General features: G+C 34.0%; 3 protein-coding genes and 2 pseudogenes across 7 annotated transcripts; 2 read left to right on the forward strand and 3 right to left on the reverse strand.

The window, feature by feature from the left end:
- The first annotated feature begins 1,741 nt into the window (after positions 1 to 1,741).
- LOC120116221 (rapid alkalinization factor-like) lies at positions 1,742 to 2,256 on the forward strand. Its single transcript, XM_039136762.1, has one exon. The coding sequence runs from the start codon at positions 1,854 to 1,856 to the stop codon at positions 2,223 to 2,225; it is 372 nt and encodes a 123-aa protein (XP_038992693.1). The 5' UTR covers positions 1,742 to 1,853; the 3' UTR covers positions 2,226 to 2,256.
- A 4,181-nt stretch (positions 2,257 to 6,437) lies between these two features.
- On the forward strand, positions 6,438 to 8,793 carry LOC120116219 (annotated as a pseudogene).
- Positions 8,794 to 10,128: 1,335 nt separating this feature from the next.
- LOC120116220 (serine/threonine-protein phosphatase PP1 isozyme 9) lies at positions 10,129 to 12,686 on the reverse strand. 4 transcript variants are annotated; one of them, XM_039136758.1, is made up of 4 exons: positions 12,362 to 12,684; positions 11,162 to 11,721; positions 10,432 to 10,623; positions 10,129 to 10,333 (listed from the first exon to the last, which is right to left on the reverse strand). In XM_039136758.1, exons 1-4 carry the CDS (start codon positions 12,555 to 12,557, stop codon positions 10,310 to 10,312), a joined length of 972 nt encoding a protein of 323 aa, XP_038992689.1. In that variant the 5' UTR covers positions 12,558 to 12,684; the 3' UTR covers positions 10,129 to 10,309. The 4 variants fall into 4 exon arrangements, with proteins under 4 accessions (XP_038992689.1, XP_038992690.1, XP_038992691.1 ...); XM_039136759.1 differs by lacking the exon at positions 10,129 to 10,333 and having other exon boundaries at positions 10,439 to 10,631; positions 12,362 to 12,686; XM_039136760.1 differs by lacking the exons at positions 10,129 to 10,333; positions 10,432 to 10,623 and adding an exon at positions 10,643 to 10,841 and having other exon boundaries at positions 12,362 to 12,686.
- Positions 12,687 to 17,182: 4,496 nt separating this feature from the next.
- On the reverse strand, positions 17,183 to 19,808 carry LOC120116215 (probable pectinesterase/pectinesterase inhibitor 21). 2 transcript variants are annotated; one of them, XM_039136755.1, is made up of 3 exons: positions 19,009 to 19,808; positions 18,219 to 18,834; positions 17,183 to 18,130 (listed from the first exon to the last, which is right to left on the reverse strand). In XM_039136755.1, exons 1-3 carry the CDS (start codon positions 19,780 to 19,782, stop codon positions 17,235 to 17,237), a joined length of 2,286 nt encoding a protein of 761 aa, XP_038992686.1. In that variant the 5' UTR covers positions 19,783 to 19,808; the 3' UTR covers positions 17,183 to 17,234. The 2 variants fall into 2 exon arrangements, with proteins under 2 accessions (XP_038992686.1, XP_038992685.1); XM_039136754.1 differs by having other exon boundaries at positions 17,185 to 18,130; positions 18,219 to 19,808.
- Positions 19,809 to 20,959: 1,151 nt separating this feature from the next.
- LOC120116217 lies at positions 20,960 to 24,002 on the reverse strand (annotated as a pseudogene).
- Positions 24,003 to 24,010: the final 8 nt, after the last annotated feature.

A 24,010-nucleotide genomic window follows, 5' to 3' on the forward strand; every position in this document is an offset into this window, starting at 1 on the left:
GAATCATTTAAAAATAAATACTTACTAAATTCAAACCCCAACTAAAACTTTAAACTGTATGCTTCTATGGTGAGACAATGGAGAGAAAGATTGTTGAAACATGGACAATACGTTCATTGTTGAGGTTAGTTGCTCGGATCGGATATTAGTTGCCATTAATAGTAGAGTAATAGAGATCAACAACTCCATTAAACTTCATTAAAAGTGTGATTGATCGAGTAGAAACGTGGAATGATATGAAAAGAGAAGTTAAATGGACAATGGCTTTCCAAGGGTAAATTACTAAATCGTCATTGTACTTTCTTTTCTTTCATATTTTGGTCTTAAAGTTTTTTAATTTGATCACTCGACTTTGAACATTGAATTGTTTTGGTCACTCTACTTTCTAACTCTGTGATGACATGGGAATTTCTCAACCACACAATCGACACAACACTCTTGTATCCCTAACCTAAACCCAGACTCCAAATCTAAAACAAAAAAGGAATCAGAAGCAATGCAAGAAAAAACTCTCGCCTATCATCCTGAAAGGAAACCTAGTTGTCCCTAACCTAAACCCAGACTCCAAATCCAAACGTTCAACCATCTACACAATATTCTAAACCAAATCTCAATGTCCAAATCAGAAATAAAAATAAAAAATCAACAACAAAATCGAAAATTCCTTGCATCCTCTATTAGATGAGAGCCACGCAACATTGCCTTGAGCACTACTGTTGGAGAACCACTGTCCCAACCGCTTCGCTCCTGGCGCACCTCCTCTGGCCGCGCGTCAATTTAGCCTCTGCCCAGATTCACCAGTGCACCCCCGTTATCACTAACAAGGTGCTAGACCAACCCCTCTTACCAGAAACCCTCGTAACCCCTTGACCCATATCTATCTAACTAAAAAATCCAAAATCGCGTGGCGTTTTGGGACAAACCGGTGTGATGATCAGAATGTGGATTTTTTTCAAACTGAGATGAGAAAAGGGGATGTAAAAGAAAAAAGAAAGAAAGGAGGAGAGGAGGAGAGAAATGGGAAGGAAAATGAGCGAAATGAGCAGAAAGTTAGATAAGTGGGGGAGGAAAGATGGTAAAAAAGGAATGAATAAATGAGGAAAGAGCAGAAAATAGCTTTTTATATGGAATCAAAATGACGTAGTTTTAGTTTAAATTCATTTTTTTAGATTTAAAATAACGTCTTTAGTTATTAAAAAATCGATGTTTAAAGTTTTTTTATTATTAATATAGAGTAATATTAATATGAGATAAGTATAATATAATATATGTTTAAAGATAATTATTAATTTTTTGACATTAAATATTTATACCTCTAATATTTATAATAATCGAATTCTGATATTGATATTTAAAGTTGAGTGATTTAATTATACAAAAACACTAACCAAATCCTCTAAAACAACCACTAACTTATCCTCGCTATACTAGTTTGTTTTTATTACTATCTTTAGTTTGAAATATAATATTTTATTTTCTAACTATATTTTTTTTTTTCAAATTTCAAAAAGAAAATCTATCTTTATTTTTCAAAATATAAAATCTTTTTTTCCACCCAAATCGGTTACCCTTGCGTTTTTATTCAAAATCACAGAAAATGGCATACATGTAATAATGAGCCAGGTGAGTGTCATTTAAAGTAACCGTATCTTTATAATCAGCAGTCGACAACCATCTCATTTTGAGTTTCATCTTTAATTTAAAAATTCGAAGAAACAGAGAGAGGAAATAGAAAACAAGCCCACCACCAAACAGAAAGCAGAAGAGAACAACCACAGCAACTCAGATTAGTAGTTCAAAGCTAAGAAATCAGGGAGCAAAGAGTTATAGAGCAAGTTTTTTGTGGAATTTCAATGGCAGTAGTAGTAGTACTCAATTCTTGTAAGCTTGTTTTGGTCTCTGCTATGATCATGGCGTCGGCAGCGATGATGATGACCGTCAATGCCAGTGGGGATAACCACAAACACCACGTAATCCTGCCGACAACCACCACCACCGGATCCGCATGCAACGGTTCCATAGGCGAATGCTCAGAAGAGTTTGAGTTGGACTCGGAGATTAGCCGCCGCATTTTACAGACCACCAGGTACATTAGCTACGGCGCACTCCGGGGGGACACCGTACCTTGCTCCCGCCGTGGCGCTTCCTATTACAATTGCCAGCCCGGAGCTCAGGCCAACCCTTACAACCGTGGGTGCAGCCGTATCACAAGGTGCAGGGGCTGAGCCTTTTCTTTCTTTACTTGAAAAATAAATAGCAACTATTTCCTTTTCAGATTTCACTTCTTTTAATTGGGGTTTGATTGTCATACATGAGGAAAAATAATTGAGATGTGGAGAGATTGATGACATTCATACTGTTAGTATTATTTTTTTCAATTTTATTTTTAATGTGTCTCTAAAAAATTATTGTTAATGGTACGCATTTTCGTCACATAAATGCATGTCTATGTGGTAGAGTCTCTACTTACGTGACATATCATATGGGTTTCTTTCTTGAACATTGATGTTATCGAAGATTAAAATGAAAAAAATAAATTATAAAGTCAAAAATTATATAAATCGGCCACTAACATGTTAGAAAAAGTAATTAATAGTGTTTAATTTGATTTCTGATACTTAATATTTTTACAATATATTAAAAATAAAATATTATAGAAAATTTACTTAAAATTATTAGAAATTATAAAATATTTTATACCTATTTTAAATAAAATAATGATTTTAAATATAAAATCAAAATCAAAATAAAAATATATAAATAATCTTTTAATATTTTGTGAAATTTTTAATTATAAAATTTACAATAATTTCAACTAAACCTTTTATAATATTTTATATTATAAAAAATATTAAATTCATATTTTATATAAAATTCATAAATCAACTTCAATATTTATTATTTTTCTAAAATGTTTTATCACCAATTTAGCGTTTTAAAATTATACAAATTGTCATAATTCTTTTAATTAAATTTTATGTAATTTTTGGCTCAATTTTTTTTTTTGATCATGCATGACACCAACCCATATAACCTATCACATGAGCCTTTCATAAAGTAGACACGCCTTCTTCTTATGTGATCGAAATAATTGTCATTCTAAAAAATAATTTTTGTGTGTTATTTCAGTAATTAAATATTTTATGAGTAATATTTTAATAATGTTATCTCATTAGAACTTGTAATATCATACGATGATTTTCATAAAATATAGTAAAAATATATTTAATATGAGTCCATAATTTATAGAATAAGTGGTTAAAAGTTATAGGTTGATATTTTCCTTTTCCCCTAAGTTATGCGTTCAATATTTATTAGAATCAACATTTTTCCTACCTTCTTTCCAAATAAAAATTGTTAAAAAGAAAAAAATAAATCTTGAATATGAATAATATGGTGTATGTATCTTGAATTTATTTCCATGTTGGATTGATTAAATTAAGGGGCAAATGACATGTTCATAAGAATTGGTAGGTAAATGAATAATGATGTTGGGTCCACCCAATGAATCAAATTCAAAGCCCTCCCCTTTTAAACCAAACATAAAATTTATGCTTCAAATATCTTACTTTTTACATTAACTTCAATATTTTTTAATTAAAACGTTTCTTTTATATAAATGATTAGTTTTATTAAAAATATGAAATATTTCGAATTACAATAGAAATCTATAATTATAATTGTAAGTTAAGTATATAATTAAAACAATTTATTGTAATAATTGAAATAAAATTAGTCGCTTAAGATTCAATAAGGACTATACAAGAAAAGATTAAAATCCAACTAAGAAACTCAGACAAAGATACATATAAATATATTTGATCGCATCGGCAATGAACCACAAAAGATTATCAAACTACTTAAAGATCATTGATAAATCGCAAATCAGACTCGAACGACGTGAAAAGCTATCCACGAATGCAAATAGGATACCCAAATTCGATTCGAGGGCCCAAATCAGGGAAAATCAACAAGATAATAGATAGGCGTCATCTTGATCAGTCGTGGCGATATTAAATCAACACTTAGAAAAAGATAAATGAAAACAACGACAAAAAACGTATCAAAAGGCAGAGAAAAACGTACTATAAAAATAGATGAAAACGTGATATACATACAGATTTATCGAGAAAAATAAAATAAAGATGTAATATAAAAAAATAAAATAACAATAATAATACAAATAGTTGACAATCAATATTATATTTGATGTCGGTGCGGATCAATAAAAACAAAAAGAAAATAGGATGAATGACGCATCGATAAAATTAGGTTTTGAAAAAAAAAAGATCCGATTAAGGGAGGAGCCGGATCAATTAAAAATTAAAATCAAAACGTTTTAAAAGTAAAAATCAACGTAAATTTCAAATAAAAAATTAAAATTTTAATAGTTAAGAATTAAAACTAATATGATTGCAGTATTTCATGTTCTTATGTAACAATGTAAATTACTAAATACATTGAAAATTTAACATCTTAAAAAATGTTTTGTACTAATCTTCTTTAAATATCTTCTATTTTTTTTGCAATCATGTTAAAAAATCATAAGATTCTTAAAATGATTTTAACAAATGAAAAAACATTTGCTTTTATTTGTCATCGTAATGGTTTAAATAATAGCCCTCAATCTTTACTAAAACGATCATTTTGATCAATATTCCTTTTTTAGTATTTGGGTGCGTAACATTTCATTTTGGGAGAAAAAAAACTTGAAAATTATTAGTTAACACACAATAAATATTCTAAAACAGGAGGTTTTTAACTTAAAATGAAACATTAAGGGTTAAAATGCATCGAGAAAAAAGAATAAGGAACAAAATAATTATTTTGTCAAAGAGACTTTTTACCCTAAAAGGAAACGTTGGGAGCCAAAATGTTAAAAATAAGATTAGGAGACAAAATGATCATTTTTATAAACAGTAGGGACTAATTTTGATATTATACCTTAAATAATGTGGTTTATTTTTTTGGGGAGGGGGGGTGTTTCGATATTCATGTGTGGTGGCTGGGCATGGCAATGATAAAATTAAATTAGATTGGTAGGTTATAAGTTGTGAATGGCTTTATTGGACCAAACTTAAAACTTGTACAAGCTTTGACATGTAACAGATGTTGGTGGTCCTTCCTTCCAGTTTTACATAAAGTTTATCCCAAATATTACCATTTTTAATATAATACATTTTACATAAAATTACTGTAAACTTGGATGCTAAATCATTCCTTTGCATTTTTTGATTGCAAGAGAAGTTTGGTTTCCTCTAAAATTCCATTGAAGCCTCTGTACTTTTATCACCGTCTTCTTATAACTGACCGATAAAACCGGATGCTTCATGCCTTCATGTTCTCTGTTGCGTCTGATTAAAATATTATATTCAATTCCATTGAGCCTTGGTGGAAGAAAGTGTATTGCCCGAACAATGTTCTTGCCTGGAAATGAGGGCATTGTATTTTTGATCTTCTCGGTGACTGCTTCTTCCGCCATATCGCCTAAAACAAGAACAATCTCCAAATCAACCAGGGATGGACCTAGAGGGGACGGGTGGCGGCGGGTCTGGTATAGTACTTAGCGGTGGAAAGATCCCAAAAGACTTCAATCTTCAAATGATTGGATTCGATCACTTTGTTGCCTTTCTTCTTCTTAAAGAACCTCAAATTAGTGTTGAGCTTGAAACACGTTGAAGGATCATCACTCATCACCAAAGTTTATGGTTAGGCCATAACCACCAGTTTGATTCTTGCACCAAGTGACCTTGATATAACACTGCTTGTCGGTTAAAAGAACGATTCTATAAATTCCGGTGACTGTGTTCTAGACCGATGGCACTAGGCTCGGAAAGATGCAAGCATTGTTTGAATAGCTAGAACATGAAGAATGCGAAACATGTACTGCGTTTTCACTGAAACATGAAACAATGTCTCGTTGTATATATTACAAACTGCAAAAGAAATATAGGTTCCCGATTTCGAGAAGGAAAGATCTAATGATTTTGAGAGATGGGTGTTTCTCTTCATGTGTGTCAGTGTCCTCAAACCATTATTACATACAAGTGCAAGGCTTTGCAGAATGCAATTGTGGAGGTGTTTCCAAAATCTAACCATCGTTTAAGTTTGCGTCACTAAGAAGAAAAAGAAGAAATGTATTCTTTTTACATTTTTTTAATCGTCAACTTAAACTTTAGTTAATTGAATCATCAGGAGTTAACGATGGATTAAAATCGAACACATCAAAAACGCTAGGAATGAAAACTATATTTTTTAATCGATAATTAAAATTGCTCAGACAAAAAACATAAGAGAATATCCGTTGAATTTAGCCATGAGTTTAGTAGGTAGCATGATCCGGATAATAGATCGGGTCAGATGTACAAACTTGGGCAAACGAATACCACAAAACCCAGGAGAACTATCAGGTGAGTGCCTGAGGCTAATGTTGTTTTTTAGTCTATGCTGGTCTCGTCGACTGTTCCAGTTTGATCTTCTTTTTTAACTTCTCAATCACCGGCACCTGTAATGTATGATCCCCCCAACGTTTTCTGGGTATTCTCAACCTTTCACAGCTCAAAAATCAGAGTACAAATAAAAGCAATGAAGAACACTGAACTTGGTTTTCTTATATTTCTACTCCTCTTCAACCTTCTTTTCCCCTTTTCCTATGGTAAACAAAACTTTTTTTTTATGAGGGTTCTTTAGCATCAGTCTTTTTCTTTGGATTTCTCCCTTTTATTGATACTTGAATTGATTTTGTTTCAAGTTATTCATTCATGGCTTAGGGTTGGGATTAGGCATTAATTATGCTTTGGGTTTATTTTTTTATGAAAGGATCAATCAAGTGAAGGCTTTATTTATTTAATTTGTTTGTTTAGTTGGCTTTAGATTATGGAATATGTTCTTTTGTTTTGTCTTTAGTTTGTTAATTTCTTATTGAGATTAACCTTCAAAATTAGCTGATTTATCTATGTGAATGTGTTAAGAGTACTATATGTAGATTGTAGACATTGCTTTCAAGTTTTAACTTCATCATGTGTTTTTACTCTGAGAAGCCTCCCATTTTCCTGATAAATGATTTCCAAAGTAGGAAAGGGTCATGCTTAAAAAAACACTCTATAGTTCTAAGGAGCTGCAGCATGTTAAATCCATTTACTTTGTATTGAGACAGGAAAAACCAATGGTGTTTGCGTGTCCCAAGGTGGCCATTTCCCGCCCTTCTCATCGAAGGGGAAACCTCCGAATAGGGTGGGGAAGGGACACAAAGATTTGACACTTTGTAGGTTGTTTCGAAAAAAGATTTGCTGTGATGCTGCCCAGACACATCCTCCTTTGCTTTCTATTAGGAGGCTGGCTTTAACAGGGGAAGCCAGCCAAGAGTGTTTGCATTTGTGGGAATTGCTGGAATGCTCCACCTGTGATCCAAGAGTCGGCATTAAGCCCGGACCCCGCTTATATGCAGGTCTTTCTGCAATGGAGTATTTCTGGCCTGCTCTAATGCTTACTTCTCAATGGATGCAAAGACACAGGTAGACAAGTGTGTCTAATATCTTTTAGATAGTTAATTACCACATGAACATCATGCACTAATGGGGGTTAGAGTATTCTTGATTCGATGCTCCCCTAGATTTAGTTCCAAAACTGTAGAGTTAGCCGCACTTAGGCTGTGGTGGATGATCTGTTGGTCAGGATGGTTACCTTCGTGGTCCTTCCCATCATTTGAGGTCGAACATCTTCTCTGTCGTGCTAAGGAATGATTGTGTTTAAGCCTTGGAGATATTTTGAGTTTATCTGTGTCATGCTGGTTCAGTAACTTTTCGATTTAGATGTTCCCTTAGATTTAATTCAAACATAGAAACCTTTTGTCAGGTTCTAGCACCATGCGGAGTAAATGACTTTGTTTGTGGTAAAGCATCTTAATGGGCATCCAATGGAACAGAACTATGCCTTGCTGCAGGTTTTGGTGTTGAACAATCTTTCGACATGCACAGTGGTGACGAAGAAGCATCTTGTTATGGTGGCAAAGCTAGTCTTGATTTAATTGCTGATTCTTGGGGAGCTTCACGAACTGAGGAGCCCCACGAATCCTGCAACTTCGGTCTCTTAGAAGATTTCGAGCAGTGGCTGCAGGATATGCCGTCTAACGAAAGAGTTTCTTGGGCAGTAGGAGGCCAGGTTCTTACAGCGGGCCTACTTTTTGCAAGGTTGAATTACTTCCTCTTGTGAATCACTAAGTTATCCTTCGGACCTGTGATTTATTTGCTAAATGGAATTCAATTCTAGTTTTTCGGTTTCTCTTTTTCATGAGTTATCTTATAATCGTTTACTACTTCCGTAATTCCAATGACTGTGCAGCAAAAGAAAGAGCCATAACCATCGCCAAAAGCTTGCAGCTATTCAACGAGCTGCAACTGCAAGGAGACTTGAGGGCAAGATGAACCAGACAGCTCCTTCTTCTAGTCAAGGAAATAGGAAAGAAAACCGAAGATGAACATCGCTGCCATTCTCCGAATGTTATATTAGAATCTGCAAGAATTCATACTTAAATTCTTCAACGGTTTTCGATTCCCACCAGTGAGTTCTTATTGTTTACACTTTTTCTTTCTTTCCTTTATGTAATTTCTGCAGGTTGGTATCCTTGAAGTTCACAAGAACTTGACCTGAGTGCTTGACTGATCATGAAGATTTTCGTGAACCATCCTCCTCAACCAGTAGCATCAGATAAATATATTACCCATTAAGATAAGCCTAATTTTGCAGTTCCATTGTGAAATCATAGCAAAAATAAAAAAGTTTGGCTTTGCTGTTTTAAGAGTTTGGAATACTCGTTTGTAGTTGACTTTTTGTTAAAGGCAAATTGTCCTTGATATGGATAGATTTAGAAAGAAGTGCCCTTTAATTATCCTTAAATGTTAATATCTGTGACGTTGAAAGATTTGTCAAGAATACTCGTTTGTAGTTGACTTTTTGTTAAAGGCAAATTGTCCTTGATATGGATAGATTTAGAAAGAAGTGCCCTTTAATTATCCTTAAATGTTAATATCTGTGACGTTGAAAGATTTGTCAAGGGAGACAATAAGTTATTGTTCGCGAACATAATTATTTAATATGTATGAATATGTTCATTTAACATTCGACAATCAATACTTTCTTTTTATCTTTTTATTTGCAAGTCAAAACAATAATGAAATTATGCCATTAGTCCTTAATTTCTTAGTTTTATAGTTTGAACTTCAAAATTTATCTTATGTTCAATTTAATCCCTATATTCATCCATATTCAAAATATAAAAAATAAAAGAAAAAGGAAAATCAAGTAAACGAGTTAATAAATGAGCTTATAAATGAGTTTATTTGTGAATATAAATAAATTAAACACATCTTTATTTGTGTTCGTTTGTTTATTAAATGAATATAAAACATGTTAAATTGAGTATATTCGTTTAATTTATCAAGTAAACAAATCTAAACAATTTAATATATCACGTCAATAAATCAAGTAAACATGTTATTTTAATATTCCACAATCAACACTAGTTTTTTCCTTTTATTTGCAGGTCAAAACAATGGTGAAATTATGCCACTATTCCTTAAGTTCCTTAAGATTCACAGTTTGAACTTCAAAGTTCACCTTATGTTCAATTTAATCCCTATATTCATCGACGTTTTAAATATAAAAAATAAAAGAAAAAGGGAACTCAAGTAAATGAGCTTATAAACAAGTCAATAAATGAGTTTATTTATGAATATAAATAAATTGAACACATCTTTGTTCGTGTTCATTCGTTTATTAAATGAATATAAACTTTTATTCATACTCGTTTATTTAACTTAATAAATGAATATAAACGAACTTTATATGAACTCTTTTCATTTGCACCCCTAACAATTAACGCGTGTTTAACAAATGTACTTTATTTCTACCATGTCCTTGACAATGTGTTATGGTTACAAGGAAAACTAAAACAACATGCATACAAACATTACGGAGTTTTGTTAGAACCCTGCTATTCTAAAATTTACGTAACAAATGAACTTATCTCTTATGTATATCAAACATGACAGTATATTCAACACAAATGCATCCATACACAGGGTACTTACACTGATGATGATTAGAAAATTGTCCAATGCAAAAGAAATTTATTTACTACTGCACAATAGTGAAGTGGGTGGTTAATTTACAGACTTTCCCGATGATATCGTTGCCAGTAAAGAATCCATCTCATCCAAGGTTACTCGTATAGCCATGCGTTGTATGATGAGGAATTCAAACTTGGATTTGAGCAGAATGACATCCCCAGAAAATCCTACATCATGGAACATCAAGCCTTTCCCATCTTTGGTGGCTGTTGAGAATACAATAGAGATCATATTCAATTGAACGCTCATCGAATTTGGTATTTTATATCTTTCAAAAGTCTAGTATTTGCTCGGTTCTACGTACCTTCTTCAGGGGTTTCGAACCACTCGATGACGATTTATTATCAGCGGGTTTCAATATCTCAAAGGAACACACAAGAGCTTCATTAACACTTAATAAAGCACCAGCATTGTCAAACTCTCCGCCATAGTTTGGAGCTGAAAATATTGTTACTAATCTTCGGCTAGCAAAGAACTCGTAGCCATCCTCCACAACCTGCAATTCATTGAAAAATCTCAATCTCGATAAAGTCGGATGAAATAACTAATAATGTCCCGTCCCTATTGGTCGTATTGTCAAGGCTAATCTGCGAGTATAGATTGCAAAAGGATGGCCGGCGGTACATTAGAGGTCATCAAAATGCATGTTACCGTCTAGCCTTTTCCGACAACTATTTTGAGGGTGATCTCAACTTACATTATCAACCTGGAAATCTGTAGATAACAAAGATTACTTATCAATGTTTAGGAAAATTGGCGCTAACAATTTTTACAGTTCTTGCATTTCCACGCAAACAGAGCCAAGAGATGCTAGATCCTTTAACTCGACCGGGGTTTTAAAATAATCTTCAGGGAAGATCAACTAGATGGGTGTTTCTAAACAATTTATATGAGGGGTATGAACTAGACTGGTTTTTACCCAAACTCAAGCTTATTTGATACTGAAATTGGATAATAAAAGCTCCATTGCACACACTAAACTACAACCATATATTCGTAACCAGTGTTTATTTGCTTAAAAGAAACCGGATTACCTGATGTCCTCGACAAATGAGATCAAGTTCATTCTTGTCCAAGAACTCTGCAACTACATCTGGTCCAAAAGTAGATGAAATTCCTCTATCACTATCTGCCCAGCCCTCAACCTTGGGATCAGGATCAGACCAAAGGAGATCACAGAGGAGACCATTATCGGGAACCTCTGTTGGCCTCTGAATTTCCCGGATTTGATCCAAATTTTCCAACTCCGGAGACAACCCTCCATGCATACAAAGTATCTTCTCATCAACGAGTGCAGCCACGGGTAACGTGTTAAAGCAATCCGTAAATATTTTCCAAAGCCTAACGTTGAATCTCCTTTTACACTCGTCATAAAACCCATAAATTCGATTGATCTTTGCATCTTCATGGTTTCCCCTTAAGAGAAAAATCTTATCAGGATAACGAATCTTGTAGGCCAGAAGCAAACATATTGTCTCCAAACTTAGCTTGCCTCGATCCACATAATCCCCAAGGAACAGGTAGCTCGTAGCGGGAGGAAAGCCGCCATAGTCGAAGAGTCTTAAGAGGTCTTGGTATTGTCCATGGATATCACCTGTAAAAGGTGAGTTAAAATGCACAAGATTAAGGATTGTTCATGAAGTCCAAGGGCAAAATATCACATTATAACATCAAAATAAGCAACTTTTTTCTTTTGATATATCATAAACACAAACATAGGAAAGAGATTTGTTCCCAAATTCATCTCATTCAACCAACCTACATACTTCATTACAATCATTTCCACACAGAAAGCAAGTTGAATTGGACTAAGAAAGAAATAGTAAAGAAAATATCAATTGCTGGATATTATCAGAGATTTAAATAGTGGTCCCCTACTGTTATACAACGGTGAAGGTATCGTGCGAAACCATTTTTGCACTACCGCGATGCCTGCAGTGACCGCAATAACACCTACTATAAACGCAAGCCAAGGCGATCGCAATTTAAGTCCCTGGATTTGATATCTCAAGGCAAACTATGTAGAAACAAGCCTCCAACACAGGACTGTTCTGAAATTCCCCAGAATTCAACAATCTAGATAGAAACCAGAAAGAACTCCAAAATTCTCTTCAAAAGTTGATGCAATGAGAATTTTAGCAAGGAAAACAACCAATCCATTAATTTGCATAAACTAGAAGCACAAAATCAGGAGCTACCAATTTCTAAATGAATAGAAGAGAGAGAGGGCTGACCACAGATTCTAATGGGGGCATGAATCTGAAGCAGATTAGGCTGTGAAAGGAAGATTTGACGAGCATTAACACAAAGCTGACGGATCTCTCCTTCAGAGAGCTGAACCTGTTTGCTTCCTTTACCTTCCAACAACCTTCTTACTATATCATCCAATACTCCCTCGTCCATCATTCCTTCCATTGTCATCATCATCATTTTTTATCCTTCAATTTCTTACCAAAAATACAGATGATACTTACCACCCACTCAATTCCCTTCTATGTGCTTATTGAGAGAGACGATAAAAAAAAGGTATAGAGAGAAAGGGAGAAATGAAGCAAAAAGGCTTAAACAACTCATAGAAAGAGAAAAGGGTTACTTCTTGAAACTTTTTTTTAAAAAAAAGGTTTTTTACATGAAACAAAAAGGACCCAAAAAACTCAAAAGGAAATTTCCGGTATAAATTTATTAAGATGAACAGAGTCAAAAGGGTCAAAAGAGCCAAACTTTACTACAAGCAAATAAATTGATCAAAGAAGATTCTTCATGCCCAATTTGGTTTGAAACCTTCAAACTGCAAAGGTAAGGGTTAGAAGTGAGAATTCGAACTAGTTCACTTAAAAATTTTGAGTTATCCGAGTTTATAAGTTGTATTTTATCACTTAAACTTAATTTGAAATTTTTTCAAGTTTTATTGTATGGATTGATTCTAATTTTTTTAACTTTATCTAACCATATATATATTCATATTCTTTTATAAATTATAATGTTATTTGATAAATTAAATATAATTTAAAAATATAAAAATATATTTATAATATTATATTTTAAAGTGTGTATTTTGAGGATAAATGATGTACGAGAGTATAAAGGAGTCAATGAATTGACGTGAAAAAATAATTTACAAACAATTGTAGTTAAAATATCAAATTAAATAAAATACAAAATTAAGGGATTAAATTGAGAAAATAGAGTACATTTTCAATAATAAAAAAAGAATTGAAGTTACATAAGTATTCTATATTGATAGGGGTGCATGTGGTTCAAATTTGACCAAAAACAAACTTGAAAACCAAGGATGAATTGAAGAATTTAGAAATCGTGCAAAATTGATAGACTAAATTAAAAAATAAAAAATCTTTTTTAATCAAAAAGAAGAGTTAAAAGTACATATATATTTTATGATGGTTTAGTAGCACATTGGTTGAAATTCGATAAAAAAATTAACTTATAATGAAGGAGAAAATAAACGAATAGAAAATCATGAATTTAATCACAAATCTATTAAAATACTTATTCAAGTTTTCAATTTTTTGAGTTACTCAAAATTTTAAAATTTTAAATTCGAACTCAAAAATCTGATTAATAATTCGAGTAACTCAACTCCAATAATTCGAAATTAAAAAAATATTTTTTTAAAATTTTAAAAGACAATAAATTTAATAAATTTTAAAGATAAAAATATACTTTTAATTAAAAAAATTAAAATATATAATAACATTATTCATCGATAGACTAACAACAAAAGGGTCCACTAAAAAATGTTTGTTGGTAAGCCATTGACGTTATGCCATCTCCAGAGAAAATGGAATTGGCTCCAACTTTTGTCGTAATACTCCAATAGTAGATTAGGTGTAAGCTGGGATGGAGCCCTTTGTTGGGTGAATAAGGTTGTGATGTTTTTGTTGTTGGTAGAATGTGTTTTTATTAATTTAAATATTAGTAAAATAAAGTATAAATTTCTTTTAGATTATAAATTTAAATATTTAATAAAATTTTATCTCTTTTTATATTCGATATTAACTTCGATTCTGAATTTTAAAAATTATTAGCTTTTTTGTTTTAAGAGAAAGGGCGAAATGAATATTGTTAGAAGCAAAGGTAAATAATTAGGAGTGTTTGATTAATCCTTTTGAGTAACAAATGAGAAGATGTGTTATTTTTTATTTAAAACAAGAAAGGTATGTTCTTTCGCAAGTGCCAACAGCTTAATCATAACACATGTTGAGTTTGCAATATTATATTTAATTTATGTTGTTTAGTATTTATCTAAAACTTGCTTAAGATCTAAGATCTTGCCTTATCAAATTCTAAAAAAAAAAAAGCCTGCCTTATTATATTCCAGGCTTATTCATAAACCGAAAGGGTTTTATTTACGAGTGTGCAAATTCTGATATCGAATTCGATCTTAATTTCTGAATCTGAATATAAAATTTAATTTGATAAAAAATAATTTTATATATATTTAATTACTCATGCATAATAAATAATTAAATATTCTAAGTTTTATTGGGTTAGAGTTTTAATGAGTTAGTAGGTTACTCATTTATTGGGTTAAAATGTATCTAAATCTAAAAGCCCATTTTTTATTTTTGGATAATTTAAAATTAAAATTTATTCGATCTGTATCTGATTCAATTATTTGAAAATAAAAAACAGATTAGATATCTGAATTTTCGCATCAGATCAACATACCAACGAATTGAATCAATCGGATTTGATTTTTTGCACACCCCTAACTTTGCTATTAACCAGCCTGCATTAACATATTAATTGACCATTAAAGGTAAAAAAAGACCGTAACATTCAAAAGCAAATGAAAATAACTTCTTTTTGGTAAATTACACGTTTAGTATATCGATTAGTACTTTTATTCCGTTTTGATCATCCAATTATTTTTTATTTCAAAATCATACTTAACGTTACGTTTTGGTTTCATTTTAATCCCTCACCGTTAAAGATTTAATAGTGATGATGACATGTAATCGCCGCAATAGCACCCGCTATGTCCGCAATCATGATAAACGCAACCGAAAATGCGACCGCAACTGTTATTTAAATCTCTGGTGATCATTTAGGTGCCTACGTCATAACGACCATTAAAAAAATTCGTTAAAAATAAATTAATCGTTCAGTGTTTGAAACGTGGCTTGATTTTTTATTTCCTTAAATTTTTTTAAAATTTCATAATTAAAAAAAATCAAACTTTTCCTATTTTTCATAAAATACCACAAGACTTTCAATTTTAGCACTGATCATCACCGCCGTCGATGATTATTGATTCACCCGCCAGTTACCAGCCTACCAAGCACCCTTCGACCACTCATCCACCGATTGGGATGGATGGGTGTTGGAATTTAAGGATTTAGGGTTTGGATTTAAGGATTTGGGTTTAGAGATTTTTTGGGGTTTGAAACTACAATTGACGGCGGTCGGTGGGTGGACATGCTGCCAGTGGGGGCGACAACGACGGTGGATGGTCGACGAGTGGGGTGGATGTTTTAGGGTTAAGAATTTTGAGATTTTAGATTTTTTTGAAAAATAATAATAATTTTAAGGATAAACTACATGATTGATCACTTTCGTTAAAAATTTGTACAATTTTACTTAATGAATTAAAAAACATAAGATTTGGTCACTTTCGTCTTGATTTAATTAAGATGTGGTCACTTAGAGTTAACTATAGTTAGACCTTTAATGGATTGCTGACGTGGCACAGTGAATTTATAAATTTAAAAGGGTAAATTATACAAATGGTCACTAATGTTTGAGTAAGTTTTTGTTTTCCTCACTAAAGTTTCAAAAGTAACATTAGTCACTAAAACATCAAATAATTCCTTGAACGATGATTTCATATGTAATTTACCCCCAAAGCTTTCTATTTTTGTTCCATTTTTCTTCCTATATATATATATATACTTTTAAAATTTTAAAAATAACAACTTAGAAATTAACTTTTTTTTGGACATGAAGGAATCAAATATTTTGAATGATAAACAAACAGTTAGAAAACTTTTGGAATAAGTTAGATATAAAATTATTATTCAATAACCTATTTGATGTTTTAGTTATCAATTTGTTATTTTTGAAACTTCAATAGGGAAAAAAGAAACTTACTCAAACATTAGAGACCATTTGTGTAATTTACTCTTTTTTATTTTATAATTTCAATGTGCATATAATGACAGTTAATTCCAGTGACCACATCTTAATTAAATAAAAACGAAAGTGACCAAATCTTATATTTTTTTGAATTCATTGAGAAAAAGTGTACAAAACTTAAACAAGAGTGATTAATCATGTAGTTTGCCATTATTTTAAGTTTTTTTAGAATATATTTTTAAATTTTTTATAAATGAGTCACGTGTCACATTCTGAGTGATTTTTTTAACGTCTATTACTGCCGAGACACCTAAATGATAACGTTGAAAACATTTGGAACTTAAATTTTCCAAAAAAAGTTTGGGTACCTAAATAGCAAATATATATAGTTTGAACACTTATTTTTATATTAAGCCTTCTAAAAATAAATACGAATCTTCCGATATAAAAATAATTCATAAAATATTTAATATCATAGTCGAAAAATTGAATTTCATAGAAAATAAATAGAAAAAATTTATTCAAGGAAATCATACTTGATCGGATTCGGGTTTTTGAGTTTTAGGGTGTTACAAAATCAGTATATGTTCATAACTTTCTTAATCAATTAACAACACAAACCTTGAAGACTTACTTGTTCGAACTTAAGATATCTAAAGAAAACAATATTCAATTTTTCACTAAAACTACTTCATGAGTTCAAAGTTTAATCAATAATATATTAATAATTTAAATATTAAATTCAAATATCATAAATTTTGGGATTTATTTTAAAATATAGGACTTGGAATTGAAAATGCTGAAATTAATAGGGAAAATGCGTGGAATTATTTATTTAGAAGCATTACAATATAAAGAATAAAAGAAAGAAAAAATAGTAAAAGAATGGGTGGGTATCTTATCTACCATATCAAATAATTTATTGTTTAATTTTTGAAAACCAAAAACCTTTGCTTTGCTGCACTTTGTAGCAATCATTTTAATATATAAGACCGCAGATATACGAGGAAATTAAGCATCATTCTTTATGGCCTTATTCTTATTCTTATGCTTATGCTTATTCTTGTTCTTTTGCTTCTTCATATCCTTATTCTTCTTTTTCTCCTCTTTCTTTTGCTCTTTCTCGTACTTCTCCTTCTGCTTTTCCAGTTGTTGTCCTAGCTTTTGTTTCTCCAAGTCCACACCAGCCTTTTCTCCCTCGGCTTCATTCGAAACGTCAAAGGTTGCGGTGTACGGAATTCCAGTTTCCTTGATCCAATCGTCACCAATGGCGAAGAACTTGGGTGGAAGGTATTTAGCAGCGTCATTCTCCGAAAGAATCTTAACTCCAGGCCATTTAACACGGTTGTTTGTGGAAGCACCAGGACCTCGGTTTTTGAATTCAAGGTATGTGCAAGTTTGGGTACCCGAACTGGATTCCCAGCTTGTCCAACCTTCTGGGTGCACCATATCGTCGATGTAAGTTTCCATTATAACTGCTGTTGATAGACTCCCCCACGGACGACCAAGGTATACTGGGAATTGGCCCTTCACCGGAGCAAGCTCAGGAGCTGGAAGGATTTGGCCGCCGTGGATCACAATCCCCGTGGGTTCTTTATGGTCGCTTCTCTTTGACGCTGTAATAACGTTTTGTTGACCATTTTGTGGCTTTCGGACGAGGAATGTGCAGTTCTGGAAAATAACGGATGCATCACCGAATACGAAATCGATTGTTCCAGAGATGGTGCAGTCCCGATAGAACTGTCGTTTGGTGAAAGCGTAAAGTGTGTCTTGGTAACCATCTATGGAGCAATTGAAGAACACCGAATCTTCCGATTGTACCCTCACCGCCACCGCTTGCGCTTTCAGTGGCCCTGCTGTGTTCTCGAACGCAATGTTTTTGGCAACGAAGTTGTTTCCGTCAATACCTATATACAGGAACAGAACAAAACAATATATACAGTCATTAGTTATATAAGTACCAACAGAATGGGTTAATAAAAATATGCATATTACCGAATGTAGCAGTGAAGTAGGTAGTGGGATTTCCATCTGGACCGGTGCTGATACTTCCGGTGATTCGAGTTTTCTCTTTACCATCTCCGACCAGTGCTAAATGTGTAATATCGGAAGTGATTTCCACATTCTCGGCGTAAACTCCTTCCTTGACGTATACGACATAAGGCTTGGTGGATCTGCGGGGGATTTTTTGTTTAGCTTCATTTAGTGTTTTGCAGTCTCCACTGCCGTCCTTGGCCACAACAAGGTCGGGCTTCAAGTCAGTTGACAACAGTCTCCGAGCACTTTGTGGCATACGTTGTTCAATATCTTCAAGTAGCAGGCGACGATTCCATGCTTCATTCTTTTCTCTAAATGAAGTCCAATCAGAATGTCCGAGAACAGGAAGTCCATCTTCATCTTGGAGTAATCGACGGCGATTCCATGCTTCATTCTTTTCTCTAAACGAAGTCCAATCGGAATGTCCGAGAACCGGAAGTCCATCATCATCTTGTAGTAACCGACGACGATTCCATGCTTCATTCTTTTCTCTAAATGACGTCCAATCGGAATGTCCGAGAACCGGAAGTCTATCATCATCTTGTAGTAACCGACGACGATTCCATGCTCTATTCTTTTCTCTAAAGGAAGTCCAATCGGAATGTCCGAGAACCGGAAGTTTATCATCATCTTGGAACAATCGGCGGCGATTCCATGCTTCATTCTTTTCTCTAAATGAAGTCCAATCGGAATGACCTAGAACGGGAAGCATATCCTCATCTTGCAGTAACCGACGACGATTCCATGCTTCATTCTTCTCTCTAAAAGAAGTCCAATCAGAATGGCCTAGAACCGGAAGTCTATCATCATCATCTTGAAGTAGTCTACGGCGGGTAAAGACTCCAGCATCCTCCAAATGCTGAAGCTGGTCTTCTAACTCACATGCGATTGCAAGGCCATTTCTGCTGAGTTGCATGGTGATATTCAAGAACATCTTCATTTTTCTGAAAGCATGCGATTTGGATTTTGTTTTTTTGAAGCCATCTAAACAAGCTTGTTGGTTAGCAATGGTAGCACTCAACCAGATCTTCAAATCAGCCAACAGTCTCTTAACGTTGGTTACATCTAGCCTCTCAACTAGATCAAATGACTTTTCAAGTTCAACTACAGTATAATTCAACAGAATTTTGCATGCATCTAAGGCACTTTTGGTCCCTGGATCTTTCTCAAGTTCCCTCAGGTGCGTAGAATTCTCCACAGCTCGACTCACATGCTTCATCGTGGCCTTAAACGCTGCTCGGACCAGGTCTTTAACATCCGTCTTATTTCCGGCCTCTTCCTCGAGTTGTTCTTGACATGTACCCTTGAACTCTGTTGGTTCGCAAATTAGTTCGATTGCCTTTTTGGAGGAAGAGATCTGAGCATTTTTGTTCCCATTTGTGGTCGATCCATCCGAGCCGTTTTCATCGTTAATGCTGACCCCAACCGTCACCGCGATCACCATAGCCACCAAGAGGCAAGAAGAGACCGCGATGATCGCGATCCTCTTCGTCCCCTGAGAATCCTCCTCAGGGCCAGCCATTGTCGAAAAAGCAATATTATTAGAGGGGCAGCAAATTTATTGTTTGCCAACTCCTTCGAAGGTAATTGAAAGCCCTCCGAAGTGTGGTTTTTCTCTGATATTCCTAGCTATAAGAACATGATCCTAATCACCATCACGCACCTGCTTTTATATTTTGGATTTTGGGTTATTTTTAGCATCGCAAACTTGAGAGTCGCCAACCATTTGCTCCAAAATCACAGGCTACCCGTTTATATGTACCATCCATGAATTGGTCTTGCAGTTATAATTGTTTTCAGATTAATGTCTAAATTACGAATTTCTCCTTAACACCTCCACCCAATAGTGTGTAGTAAATGTAACTATATATTTATATATATAGTTTTAATGTCGCTTGTATGATAATATTAACTAATTAAATCCTTTTCATTCAAACATAGTTTTTATAATGAATTATATTATATTAATATGAATTTTGAAATAAAAATAATAATAAAAATAAATCTACGTTGTTGATTGAGTAAATAGGTCCCGACAACCATATTCAGTTCACCCTTTTAATTTGGATTGAGTGTCGCAATCGTTGTTCAAGTGACCATTGGTTGATATTGAGATTATGACGACCCTTAGTGTTGGTCTTAAGCACAGGGTCTTGATGACTTTGTAGGTTGATAAGGTAGATAGATTCGATTGATGTAATCACTGTCAATTGATTCTGATAGATAATATTGGATTTATCAGTGATCATGTCAAAAAGATCGTGACTTCTCAATAGGTGTAAGGCTCCATAAACCTTATTTTCAGAGATACTCTCTTGAGGCTTCAACCATGAAGATATTCTTCGTAGGAGTTGTTATTTAGAGATCTTGAAATATGAAGATGGTATAATATGTGTATCCCTCGAATGTCATAAAATGACTTGACATAAGACTAACATGTGAAGGTGTGACTTGCATTAGATGTATCGCATTTTTAAGAGTCATGATTGCTTTTCAACGGCTTTGATGTGTCCATGTATCACTGTGTGAGAGGTGAAATTGAGAGACGTGATATTTTAACTGTTGGAGTTGGGGCAAAATCCCTGTTCATCTTCTATTTGACTTTGTACTCACCGTTTTCTTTTCCATACTCGATATATTTTTATGTAAAAAATAAAATCATATATGGTTTCATCACACGTTAGCATTCCCCGCTAGTCCATGTAATAAATCAGATACAATATCTCAGATGCATGACATGTTGCAGCAGATGTAATAATGATCCCCACATTGGATGAATTTGGCTCCGTTTATTGATTTGAAAGTTTTGAGCAACATCTTTTGCAGCTAATCTTATTGTTCATCTTCACCTATGTCCAATGAAGCAGATAAATAGCTCAAGATGAAGCTGTCTAGATCTCCCTCTAACACTGAATCAGGATCCGAGACCTCATAATTGGTCCTAAGATCCTTCACCATGCGATATGGCTGTATCAAATGATAGCAAGCTAAAGTTAGTGTTAACAAAATCGTTTCTAGTCCCAGAGGAAATTATAGTGCAACAGAGCATATACATGAAGGACGTAAGTTCGTATCTGGTTGCCCCAACTTATCTCAGTTAGAGACTGTGTATGCTGGGAATTCATCTGCGCCTGACGAGCCATCTCAAGCTGGTCTAATCGAGACTGAAGCACAGCCATTGCCGAGGCTTTATTCTGATGTTGTGATCTGTGTTTCCATGTAAATCATTAGCACAAGTAAATTGCAGTGGTTTTGACAATGAGGACATATAATCCAGACCTTTCGTTTTGACAAGTAGCAGTTACTCCTGTCGGAATGTGAACAATCCTCACAGCACTCTCAGTTGTGTTAACATGCTGACCACCAGCTCCCCCAGCACGAAACCGTTCAATGCGAAGATCAGATTCATTAATTTGTACACGGGAAGACCCATCACCTAGGATTGGAATTACAGCAACAGCAGCAAATGAAGTATGCCGGCGTTTTCCACTGTCAAAAGGTGAGATACGGACTAACCTATGAACTCCTACTTCTGCTTTGGCATATCCAAAAGCATATTCACCGTCAACTTTGATAGTTGCTCGCTGAAAGAATACACGGCCTAAGGTCAAAAACCTATAGCCTCTCGAAAGAATCTTAATTAAAACCAAAAGGTAACACCTCAATGGGCTTCATGCTTAGCACTAACTGGCATGAAAGTTCCCAGATATTGTTGAATGTCGGTTACTCTAGGCATGCTTAGTTTCGTTCTATACTGAATTAGGTAATAGATACTGATACCCAGTGCTGCTTAAATGAAGGATAAAGAGAGGTAAGAGACAAACCTTGACGCCTGCAATCTCACCAGGCATTTCATCCACTACTGTTACTCCATAGCCACGCCGTTGGGCCCAGGACTGATACATTTGCATAACCATTGCTGCCCAATCCATGCTTTCAGTGCCTCCAGCTCCAGCTTGCACCTACATCGTAAACCTAAATATCAAGGTTGAGATTGGAAGAAAACAAAGCAGCGGATTTTCATTATCTGTTGGGATAAAGGAATAGATTAAAAGGATACCACTCAACTGTAAGTAAGGCAAGCGTATTCTTTTTAAAAAAGAATAGACATATTAATAAAGCTATAGGATGAAACACAGTCAAAGCAGTATATAAGTGAAACCTCTATATAACAAGAGCAAGAATCATGCTCTCCAGCTAACAAAGCTTCAAGCTCCTTGTGTTTTGAATCTCTTCTCATCGTTAGTAATGCTTTCATTGATTCCTGCAGAAGAAAATTTTACGAAGTAAAAACCAGCTACTCGATGCCAACAAAAAGATGCTTAGTAAATACAAGCGATGTTATTCGTAGACTCAACTCAGAGGACGATCATAACAGCAGAACGTCCCTGCACGACAGTTAACAACCACATACCATAGAGTGTTATCTCATCAAAACTTGACGAAAGTAAATAACTCGTCATTCTATTGTTAATGTTATTTTTCATGGTAAAACCGTTCCTTTGTATAAATAACAAATCCAGCAATACCAAAATACACAATTATGACATAGAGAATTAATCTGAAGAAACAAAACCTAAAGATAGTAATTACAGTCTCATTTACAAACCTATCAGAAATAAACCCTTAATCACTAAAAAAGAATGAAGACATGCCTAGATAAGAAGTGAGATCCCACCGATTCCAAGTCAGTGTCATTCTCTTCCCTTGCAAGCTTTATCATATCTATATGTTCAAGCAGTTCTTGCTCAAATGCCTTCACTTCTTCATTTACCCATTAGTGAGCCATGTTCACGGCTTATCTTACCGGCATGGACAGGATCATTCCATAGGTCAGGCTTATTAAGCTCTGCAGATAGCAAAACCAATCTAACCATCAATTTCTTCCACTGCATCCAAAGACAATAAAGTACTTAACGAGCATGTTCTTAACACATGTAACGCAATCTATTAACAGAAAGATCATACTTGGAAGTCAATCCAAATATATAAAGCAGAAATTGAACATCAAAACTTCATCAATTTTTTTTGTCTAAGACCATGAGACTTGAGAGTTTACAATAAACTAAAAAATTGCTAAAGAGAAGAACAATAGCAGAATACCAATTTCAAATGTCAATTTATTACGATTATTAAGAAGAAGAAAAAGAATCAGAAAGGCATAAACTTCATCAGTCACTTTATACAAGAATTTGACCAAATGCTAATAAAACTACTACCTGAAGGCGTCTCTTGATAACTTGAATGGACTGAGCAATAGCAGCAGCATGACTCTTCCAATCACTTTCACTCTCCTCAAGAATCGTCCACTGACTGCTAGCAATCCCATCTACTGTTAGTCCATCAGACGTACAAGGTTCCACAGCAACCTGGGAACCAAATTCTCTTGCCCAAATCCACACATTTCGATGTAGATGAAATGAATGTTGATATTGTGGCCCCAAAAAAATGGAATTTGGAAGAGCAGAAAAGGACCCCCATGTCTTTTTCAGTGACTTATGCAAAAGCGAAGAATACACAGGATCAAAAACCTTGGAAACTTGATTGGAATCTAGGAAATTATCAAAAGACTGCACAGAGCAAAAAGCTCTAGTTTTGGTTATAATGTATTGAGATATGAAAAAAGACCCATTGCTCAATCTCTTGGACATGTTTAGAAGGGGGGAAAAGAGTCTTCTTTTATCCCAAAAGTATGATTTTTGCCCTCTTGGTTTTTGGGGTTTAAGATTTAGGAGGAACTATTGATTTTC

Source organism: Hibiscus syriacus, unplaced genomic scaffold (assembly GCF_006381635.1).
Source record: "Hibiscus syriacus cultivar Baekdansim isolate YM2019G1 unplaced genomic scaffold, ASM638163v2 tig00110287_pilon, whole genome shotgun sequence".
Taxonomy (NCBI): Eukaryota; Viridiplantae; Streptophyta; class Magnoliopsida; order Malvales; family Malvaceae; genus Hibiscus; species Hibiscus syriacus.